The following is an 11016-nucleotide window of genomic DNA, read 5'->3' on the forward strand; positions in this document are numbered from 1 at the left end:
CCCTCGATCCCCTTTCCCCTCAACCCTAATGTCGTCGCCGCCTCTCCGAATCTCCGCACTTGCTGCCGCCTCCGACTGCTCCCCGCAGCCTTCGACATCGCAGCGCCTACGAGGAGGAAGCGAGACGGAGGAGGAAGCTGAAGCGGGAGATCGAGGACCGTCAAGTCAAGGTGCCTGCTCTGGCCTCAAGTCTCCCCTTCGAAAACCACCCACTCCGCCCTCAAGTCCCGACTCGACAACCACCACTCCACCCTACCGCAGCCGACATCCTCCTCCACGTCGTCTCCAAAACTCTAGAGAACCCTGCTTTCGTCCTCATCCGTCGCCCTCGCTTCCACCCCTGCCGTCCCCGCTCACCGTGCCGTTCAGGTACCCACTCCACAACTCACTTTGATCGAAATTTATTCATTGTTGTGATTCCATAGAATTAGGGCATCACACTGTGATTCGATCTGGGCGTCATTCGTGATCGAAATTTAGGGCTTCATTGCTGTGATTCTGTAGAATTAGGGCATCACACTGTGATTCGATCTCGGCGTCGTTCATGATTATACTATGTGTCTGTGATCAAGTGGGTTTTGTTTGTGGATTTGTCTGTACAATTTTTGGTCAATAAAATGGTGTTTTGAAAATACGTTTGAAAAATAAACACCATGGTATGATGTTTTAAAAAAAAAAAAAAAAAAAAAAAAAACACTTTAGTTACCAAACACACTCTAGTAACCAAACAAGCCCTTAATATTTTGAGGACTTGGAGTTCCGTTCGAGAGAAAGCATCAAACTTTATGGCATTAATTTCTGATTTTTATTTAATTTTCTAGTTTGGAGGGGATAGGAAAGAGGGTTGTTTGAGATCTGCATGCGGATAGGAAAGAGGGTTGTTTGGGCCAACGATCCCGCGTCCGAAATGTGTTGGATGCGGATTCGCTGCAGACTCGTAGCGGATACGGGTCTGGTCTAAAAAAATCCGCCTTCTCCATACCCGATAGCCCCAAAACTGAAGATAATCGCTTATGGGGTTCAAAAACAACCCGATAACCCGAACCCATCGCGCTTTTCTTTCTCCGTTCCCCTCTTCATCTTCTTCGAAGCTGCTCCGTTACCAAACCCATCCGCTTTACTCCGTTTCCAAGCTGCTCGACGCCGACCAGAAACCTTCAATTGGAGTTCGCCGGAGTTCGACGAGAGCGGGAGAAGAGAATTAGTGAGTGATTTTTAGTTTTTTTTAGTTTTAGCGTTTTTTTTGGGGTTTTCAGAATTGAAACCCAATTTTTAATTGTGTTGGGATCTTTGTTATATAGTATCTAAATCATCAAATTCTGAATAACATAAGATTTGTATTTCTCACTTTCATCTTTTTATTAGTTTGTTGAAGAAGAACAAATTTTCAAAATACTCATTTTATTTTTTTATTAAAAAATTCGAGCCAATCACTTTTTATTTATCAAAACCGACACCATTTCGTGGCCACGTCAGCAACGTGACCACGAAATGGGTCGGTTTTTTTAATGACGCCGCTAAATTGTCGGGGTTGGCAACCCCACCTATTTAGTTATGCACAAGCTAAATTAGTCGGGGTTGCCAATCCCGACTAATTTAGTACCCTGTCTAATTCGTCAGGGTTCCCAAACCCGATCATTTGGCAGAGAGCTCTGGCCTAGTTGCTCGTTGGAAGTGAAAACGGTCGGGGTTGGAAACCCCGACCATTTAGTAGAGGAGAATTTTTCTATGACAAAATAGTCGGGTTTGGGAACCCCGAACATTTTGTGTGCGTGCACAAAATGGTCGGGGTTACCAACCCCGATCGTTTGGCACACTCACTCACACACTGTCAGCTGAAAATTCAAACTCCTGCTGTTACATATCAATCCACAATCAATGCACAATGCAATCACAATCATAATCACAATAATACACATACCAATCAATAATCTTAACTGAAAATCCATAATCAATCGGATACATACCATGTAATTCACATACTAATAATTAATACTCAATCGAATACATAATATTTAGTTTCAAACGCAAACATCCTATCAATACTCAATCAGATACATAATATTCAGTTTCAATCGGATACAACTCCCTTTCCTCTCCCTCTCCCTCTCCCCTTCCCCCTGACACGTTCACCTTCGACGTGAGCTCGGATGAGTTTCTCGTCCGGTTGTGTGTGAAGTTGGGAGTGCATGACATCCTCATCGACTCGAACCGACTGTGAACATCCAGCTTGGGCCTACTGTGAGCCGCCAGCTTCATCATATGCACCGCTTGAGCCTGTCCCCGTGTGTCCTCGGAACCGTCGACGACTATACTCAATTGGTCGCTCCTCACGTCCATCACGTCTTGCATTACGCGTCCTCTGCAGAGCGGATCGAATCTTTTTGATCATGCGAATGAACGTGTTCCTCGGCCCTGGCTCGGTAGTCGTTCGGATTGCATCATGCGCCATAGTAGAAAGTTCTTCGAGCTCTTGTACCTATAAGATAAAAACCCTAAGAAAGCTATTATGATTTGGATGATAATAAAATAAAACTCACAAGATAACTGTATATTTTGCTTATACACTTACCAACTCTCTCTCAACTAGGCCTCTTGGTATGTACTCCTTAGGGGCTTTGTTCTCCTGAAATATCCACCGGCGAGTAATCCCCCAATACCATCGCAAATACACACCTAGGTCAGGTGTGTCGGCCCTCTCCATCTGCAGATGTTCTTCCTTGTAATCCCACCTCCCGATGTAAGCATCGCAAATATGTTCCCAATCCTGACGATGTGCACCTTTTCTGGGATTTCTCTCTATTATCTCCACAGGGTCCAGGATATGTTGTAGCCCAAATTGTCGGAGCACACGGTCGGACACGTGCATCTCGACAATCTCAAAACATATGATCGGGACGCGAGCACACCATACATCCGGCTCTTCTCTGCATATATCTGGTAGTGACTCTAAAACTAGTTCATATGGCATCCACTTGACCTATAAAAAGATAAAGTAAAGCAGATTTCAGTAATAAATGATGTAATGATTGAATTTTTTTAGATATTATGATTTAATATCTGTTCGTCCTCCATTTGATCGAGCTCGTTCCTATAGAAGTTTTCATGGTCCTTTGGTGAGGTATGCCAAGATCTGGATACATTCCATCTAATTTATATACAATGAGTTAGTATTAATTAAAATAAATGTATAAAATTACATGTAATCGTATATTTTTCAAAATAACTTAGTAATATCTGCAGTCTAACGGAATATGACCATCGAGAGCACATGCCTCTCTCAAATCTGGGCAACCCAAATGCAATCTCTCCCAAAACCATATCTGTAGCAGTGTGAGACAACCCTTGAATCCTATGTTTTGAACAAGAGCCACTTTGGTCATCTCCCTATACAAATGCGCTAACACGACACTCCCCCGTGACAATCCCCCACAATCCACATGATCCTCCAGGAGTGGCAACCACCTCACGTGCACCGAATCCTTCGTGGAATACGGGAAAAGAATAGTACCGATCATGTGAAGTATGTATGCACGGGCATACATCTTGACGATCTCCTCGGTCGCATCGATCAGAACATTCATGTAATTATTTCTCAACCATTCAAGCTTGATCCTTCCACCCCTCATGTGAGGAACTTAACCCAGCAATGCTTCACACTTCCCAGACCAGTCGAAGTCGTCGCTACCTGTGACAACATCTCCATCCACTCTGAGTCCAAGCAAAACCCCAACATTCTGCAATGTAATCGTCGACTCTCCTTGGCGCAGGTGGAATGTGTTTGTCTCGGGCCTCCAACGTTCAACCAATGCCGTCAAGAGAGCCCAATCAAGTCTCACCCATTTAATTTGTGAGCACTCAAAGAAACCTGCTTGACGGACATAATATTGGACATGCGGATCGGTCAACTCCCAGCTCGAGTGTGCACGAGTGTTATCAACGATAGTAATGCTCGGGGCTTGCATATAATAAATAGTATGTTTCTTTCCGGCAAATGCATATAATTTCCAAGGACGTGTAATTAGATTCATTCCCCTCTGTCCGACCTTACCTTTGTGTATTCATAAAACAGATTGCCTCATAACTTGTGCGATTGTTTTTAATTTGCTTGAATTTGACCAACTTTTTGATTGAGTAATCACGAATAGCATCAACCAATTGGTCTTTAGTCTTAAATAATTCACCAACTCTGAAAGGGACCTCCTCATCATCTCCTCTATTGGATGAACTTTCGCCAATGCGTATATCATGTACTGTGAAAGAACGAACCCACTCATCATCCTCAAACTCGTCGGGGGTGGTTCTTCGTACTCAACATATTCATTATTAACATAAGCTTCATCTGGCCAATCCAGATTCTCTTCATCATCTTCACCCACAAATTACATGCTGTCGATTGGTGCATTATCTTCATCTTTACCATCAGAGGTGTCGCTTCTTTCATCCTCTTCATATGAAGGCGCACCACTGTGATATTGAAATTGAGTCCGTTGCATTTCACTCGAAGAAGAAAGAAAACCTTCAGACTCAACTCCCAAATCTAACATGCGTGAGAAATCTCCTGGAGGTTTGAATATTTGGCCCATACTATGTGGCACCGTTTCAATAAACAATTCTACCGTTGGTTGTGACTTGCTCAAAGTAAACAAAATATTAATCGAATGATCGTTTGAGATCTCAACTGCGGACGTTCTATCATAAGTTATCGGCCAATTGCATATTATTTGGACGTTCTATCATAAGTTATCGGCCAATTGCATATTATTTTTAGTCGATACTCTCGTGGGTCAATTGTCGTAACTCGATGCAATTCATTAGGGCCAATTGCATATTATTTTTAGTCGATACTCTCGTGGGTCAATTGTCGTAACTCGATGCAATTCATTAGCCAAGTCAAGATAACTATATGATTCCGATATCATTAACGGGATTGTCACCCCTCCGACGTACATTGGCATATTATTCAGTCCATAATTAATCGTTCCACCATAAGAGCAAGCAATAAAAATCATATTGTTCAATCTATGCAAAACAAAGTTATATCATTTAAATACAATAAATTTAAAAAATATTATCAATTACAACCCTAAACCCTAATTACAACCCTAAACCCCAATTACAACCCTAAACCCCCAAATCCAAAACCCTAAAATTGACCCCCAAATCCTAAACCCTAAAATTGAGTATTCTATGCCCCAAATGTTTAATTTCAACTACAACAAGAGTAAATTTTCTAAATAAACCACTACAAATAGAGTTCAAACCCTAAAAATTCGTTATTGAGAAAAAAACCCTATATTTTCTACATGTTAAAAGAGGAGAAAATCTAGAGATTACCTGGTAGATCTTTTACGATGAAATTCAGACGAAAATTGAGGTTGAAATCCCCAACTGGTGGCTCAAACAGAGTTTGGGAGGAGGGGAACGACGAAAATGAGAGAGAGAAGCGGCTGGAAACGAACGAAAATGAGAGAGGTGAAGTTGTGGCCTTTATAGGCGGCGGGCCCAGTTAACAAATAGTCGGGGTTCACAAGCCCGACTATTGTCCTTAGCCGTTTTCATCAGCTGCGACTGGGCCAGAACTCTCTGCCATATGATCGGGTTTGGGAACCCCGACCATTTTGAAAGCCCGTTTCGAAATGGTCGGGGTTTTCAACCCTGATCAATTAGATAGGGCCCTAAACTAGTCGGATGAGTTTTAGCTTGTACATAACTAAATAGTCGGGGTTTCCAACCCCGACTATTTAGCGGCGTCATTAAAAAAAACCCAACCCATTTCGTGGCCACGTTGCTGACGTGGCCACGAATGAGTCGGTTTTGATAAATAAAAAGTGATTGGGTCGAATTTTTTAATAAAAAAATAAAATGGGTTTATTTTGAAAATTTGTTCTGTTGAAGAAATCTGTCTGCTTTATTTTTTTTACTGTTGATTTCATATTTCCTTGTTTTCGGTTTTCTGTATGCTAGTTTTTTATTCAAATATGCATTTAGTCAAGTATATCAGGTTCCTAGGGTTTAACTTCATTTTTTTGTTCAATTTATTTCAGTTTCATCTTTTTGTTCTCTGTTTTCTGTATGCTTGATTTCATTTTTTGCTGCTCAGTTTCAAAATTTTTAATACTTTTCTACGTACGATTAATTAGTGGTTGTGTGGTTAATACTTGATGATTATAGGAAATTAAATGGAAACGCCAAGTCCTATTGAAGTGGATACAGATATTCGAAGTGAGAATCAAATTTGCTTGCATTTTCATAATAAACATATGTACAATTGTACATGTATGTTGATTACATAAGTCAACATCATGATATACACGTTTTGTTGATTACATTATTTCATCCATCTCAGTTTCGGTTTTCATCTTGTCTCTAAATCTTCAAAAGATCATCACACATACAATCACGTCCTATCTTTTACAAATTTGCCGTGTCTGTATCAGTGTTTCAGTGTTCGTGTCCGTGTCCGTGCCTGTGCTACCTAGTTTGCATGTGAAGCAATTTTGCTTAGAGCATTGATTGATGACCTAGCAATTTTGCTTATAGTTCTATTGTTTGATATAGTATATCATGTGACGAAGAGTTTGATTATACGTTTAGAAGAAACTTTTTCCCCTATCTTAGCGTCTTCCTTATTAAACACACTCCCCACATTTATTAATATCTGATGCTATATTTTTCTATCCGTTTAATAATTTCTACTGCTCTTGCTATTCTTTAATATATTTCTATGATTTACTTGAAATTTTGTATTGTAGCAGCACTGGTTTAAATGTTCATGGATGTCATGTGGTTGCTACAGTATATGGTTTCTAACTTAGGATTAGAAAGAGAATTTTTTTTCTCAACTGAAATCCTTCTAATGGATTCTTCTCATTGGCAAACATGTGGGGAGACAAATATTCTACTCCTTCAGATTTAATATACATCTAATCTCATTTGTTGCTGATAATAAAATATTTCATATTTTCCTCCTTTTAGTAGGTGATAATACAGTTCTTGCTTATTTCCGATTCGAGAACATGCTTTTCCCTTTAGAATCCTTTTCAGTGAACATTTTTTTCAAGGTTACATTCAATTAATCCTTATGACATTTAACAGAAATCCACTCAAGGATATGAACAACGTTAACACTCATGATCATCTAATGTTTAACAATATTTTGTACTTGGTATACATTTAATTTCTATTTCTTTTCTCTTCTAAGCAGGAAAGTTGTAACGATTAACTTTGTGAATTACAGTTTTTCTATTACCTACTACACTTTTTGAAAAAAAGTGTACCTACTCAGTGCAATCAACATAAGTCATATCACATATAATCAGTGGTGAATTCAGAAATACTTTTTTTTGGGGGGTGGGGGCAAGTATCTATTTATCTAACAATAAAAATATAGATTACAAAACTATAGTGTGGTCCGTGCAGCGATGGGAGGAAGCAGAAGCGATGCTACTCAATAGAAGTTCGTGCTCATTTGGGATCAGGATCAGTGTTATCAATGCGCGAGGTGCAATGCGGGGTGCCAAATTAGTTTATGCGCACATGCGCAATGCCATGCGCGCTTGAGTGAAGCGAGACGTACTACACAGAAATTTTTAGGATATACAAACATGCATAAAGAAAGTTGTGGTCATGGAACTTCACATAAAAAGATGTTAATGACTCAAAATGAATAATATAAATTACCAAAGTCATAAATAGAGTCTTAGTCATAGACTCATAATACTACACACTCGAGCAGCTCACTACTATTGATGAAAATTAAGTAGTCTACTAAAACAAATTAGATAAGTAACAATATAATAGTCTAATGACTCTAATCATCCTCCTCAACATAATCATCATTCCCTTCTAGGGGAATATCCTCCTCAATTTCCTCTTCTTCGTTAATCTTTTCTTCATCTTCTGACTCTGAAACCGGTTTCCTCCTCGATGATGAACCACCACCACTCGAAGATATCCGCCCACTACTCGTCGACCTTAAATATCTAGCATTATCCTCTTCAACTCCTTTTGCATCTTCTACAACACCAAATGCAAGTTCATCCTCGTCCTGAACCAAGTCATTTTCTGCATTGTCACCTTCACTAAATTTTCTCAGCAACCACTCGTTGCTTTCATCAATATCAGGCAACTTGATCGGATCAATGACATCTTTACAGTCAAATCTCTCATTCAAAGCTTGGTTGTACTTGTAGTATACAAGATCTTGCAACCTTTTATGATCCAATCTATTCCTCTTTTTGATGTGTATCTGTAGTTCATACAAAGTAGTTAATTCAATATACTATATCTTTAAAAGGAATGAATCAATTTTGTTGTATTAAAAGAAACTTAACATACTTGCTCAAAAGTACTTCAATTTTTTTTCACAACACGAGGAACTACAAGTCAGGTTAAGGACTCTTACAGCAAGCTTCTGTAACTCTGGAGCTGATGCATCGTAGGACTCCCACCAATCAACTGTCAATATAGATTGTTAGTGTTAGCAACGTATTTTTATTTCCTATAGAACACATAGTAAATTAAGGAATAGATTATTGATATTTACCTGAAGACTTCTTTTTTCGGTTTCTCTTGGCTATATCCATACCAAAAAGACTTTCGACATTTCAGTATATATCCAGCTGTTTGTCAACCTTGTCTTGCTCATTAATGAGCACCATCTTCTCAATGGCTTGATAAAAGCCTTTCATAATCTTATCATCCCCTTGTATATTAGGGTGATCATAGAAAAATGCAGGATTAAGGTAATATCCTGCAGCGTGCAAAGACTAATGAAGTTGATCTTGCCACCTCACCTCTTATCAATGATTAAAAAACAAGCGTATATTTTGTTGCATCATCATTAAAGACTCTTGCAATAGCCTCATTCAATCTATCCATCACCTCATAAATATAGCCAATAGCAGGTCTCTTTTCACTGTCAACAAGCTTCAAAACACAGACTAGAGGAGCTGTGAGCTTAATAATACGAACAATATTGTTCCAAAAAGAAGGCATGTGAATTATCCTCTCAGCTGATTTGCCCTTTGGATCTCTTGCATACTTTGTTTCCATTTCTCCAAGTTGAACATCTTTTTAAGATTGCTTTTTTACTTGTGGACGCTGGGCAAAGTCATAAAGGAAGTTGCAAATCGTGTCACTACCGATTGGAGGAGCTCTCTGTAGTTAGTCTGACCTTTCATCAATTTCAAAACTCACCATGTGAGTAGATGAATCCCGTCAGCTCCATAGCTCGACTCAAAGTCGATTTCACAGATGAAAATTTACCAATATCTTTCAATATAAGAACGATACAGTGAGCAGCACACATTGTCCAACATAAATGAGGATATGTAGCCTCCAACAATTTTCCTATATCAATATTAAAATCATGATCAGAATTAAATAACAAGCATAAATTACTTATAATAAAAATGAACTCAATATCTAAATTTTTAGAGTGATTATCTGTAACAATCTGCACAACATTCTGAGGTCCTCAACTTAATCTGCTCATCAAATATCTGATACATTCTTTCACCCATCATAATATCCTCGGAAGCATCAATAGATGAAAGAAATACTGTGCTAAGAGGAGAATTTGCGAGAAAATTGAACAATGACCGATCCTTCCGGTCACTCCAACCATTTGACATGAAAGAACAATCTTTGATGGTCTACACCTCTTTATGAGTTTTTATCATATCCTAGGTGTATTTTTTCTCCTTCTTAAGCAGTGGCTCCCTTAAGTGGTGGAATGTTGTAGGCGACAAGCAATGTTGTTGATAGCGGATCGCGTTGCGTCGCGGCGAAGTACCGCTTAGGCTATTTCGGGCTATTGCGGAAAAATAGCGATCAAATATAAATATATTTAAATATTCTAAATAATAAGAAAAATCATATAAAAATCTAAAAATTCTATAAATGCATACTTGATGCCTAAACATGAGATGTGTGATAATTACATAATACTAACAACGTACTATAATTATAAAGATTAAAGAATGAAAAAACATACCTGCGTACTTCAACCCATTTATCGCATACATAAATTAATTAGTTGTAAATTTCTTGTATTATCAGTAACATCAAATAACAATTGATAAGCTTATTGTATGAAATATGAATGAACTATGAAGAAATTCAAGAAATATAGCATCGTAATTAGTTAAGGGGAGTCGATTACCTGTTTCTCTGTTGCAGACAAAGCTGCTGCCAACAAAAATGGAGATGTTGTCGTCGGAGCCTGGAAGTTTGTCGGTCGGAGGTTGTTCGTGCGGGAGCCTGCGATTAGACGTCGCTGGAAGCTGGAGCCTGCAGTTAGTCATCGGTCGTGGTCGTCACTGGAAGCTGGACCGTTGGAGGAGAGCTTGGAAGTCGGTCGGTCGTCGCCTGGAAGTCGTCGGTCGTCGCTGGAGCTTAGAGGATAAGCTTGGAGGAGGAGCTTAGACCGTTGGAGGAGGAGCTTGGACGAGGAGGAGGAGCTTGGAGGAGGAGCTTGGACGAGGAGGAGGAAGAGGAGGATGAGGAGCTAGAGCCTGGAGGAGGAGGATGTTATCGTCGGAGCTTGGAGGAGGAGGAGGAGGAGGATGAGGAGCTGGAGCCTGGAGGAGGAGGATGTTGTCGTCGGAGCTTGGAGGGGGAGGAGGAGCTTGGACGGAGAAAAATTCGGGTTCGGGAGAGATTATGCGAGAGGCGGCTAGGGCACAAGTCTTCGTTGAAGCTGAAGGGTTAGGCGTTTAGTCGGTATTTGGGTCGGGTTCGGGTCGGGTTCGAGGTCGGGTTCGAGGTCGGGTTCGCGTTTAAATTGTAGCGGCAAATAACAGGATTAAGCGCTTTTAAGCGCTAAAACGCGCTATTCGAGTTAAAAACGGTTTTTACCGCTTAAGCAGGCCGCTAATGCCTTACGCGTGGCGCTGAGGCCCCGCTTCTGCTATTCGCGTTACGATAGCCCCGCTTTTTGCCGCTATTTACAACACTGACGGCAAGTTAGGCCCAAAAGCTTCCACGGACTTAAACATAATTCTGATTTCT

General features: G+C 40.0%; 2 protein-coding genes across 10 annotated transcripts in view; one reads left to right on the plus strand and one right to left on the minus strand.

Annotated features, from left to right (window-relative positions):
- The window catches only part of LOC109839490 (protein RFT1 homolog), a 36752-nt gene continuing 25997 nt past the window's right edge, over window positions 262–11016 (plus strand). For 4 of the 9 annotated variants that reach the window (XM_020407939.1, XM_020407938.1, XM_020407937.1 and 1 more), the window contains exon 1: window positions 262–369. Coding sequence is in view for 5 of the 9 variants with exons in the window: in XM_020407940.1 (XP_020263529.1) it covers window positions 1014–1204 (191 nt within the window). In the remaining 4 variants the exon portion in view is untranslated. Of the gene's footprint in view, window positions 370–735; window positions 1205–11016 lie in introns of those variants that run through there. The other 5 variants (XM_020407932.1, XM_020407934.1, XM_020407940.1 and 2 more) reach the window with 4 other exon arrangements.
- On the minus strand, window positions 1565–2898 carry LOC109839491. Its single transcript, XM_020407941.1, has 2 exons — window positions 2573–2898; window positions 1565–2479 (listed from the first exon to the last, which is right to left on the minus strand). Exons 1-2 carry the CDS (start codon window positions 2867–2869, stop codon window positions 2237–2239), a joined length of 540 nt encoding a protein of 179 aa, XP_020263530.1. The 5' UTR covers window positions 2870–2898; the 3' UTR covers window positions 1565–2236.

The sequence above is a fragment of the Asparagus officinalis genome, chromosome 4, assembly GCF_001876935.1.
Source record: "Asparagus officinalis chromosome 4, Aspof.V1, whole genome shotgun sequence".
NCBI classification, from domain to species: Eukaryota; Viridiplantae; Streptophyta; class Magnoliopsida; order Asparagales; family Asparagaceae; genus Asparagus; species Asparagus officinalis.

What these genes read in the sequence shown, in the direction of transcription:
- LOC109839491 (XM_020407941.1), bottom strand. Translation starts at nt 2,869, where the DNA reads ATGCACGTGTCCGACCGTGTGCTCCGACAATTTGGGCTACAACATATC. An exon ending in GCCTAGTTGAGAGAGAGTTG is followed by an intron (nt 2,480 to 2,572) that starts GTAAGTGTATAA and finishes TTTATCTTATAG; the next exon opens with GTACAAGAGCTCGAAGAACT.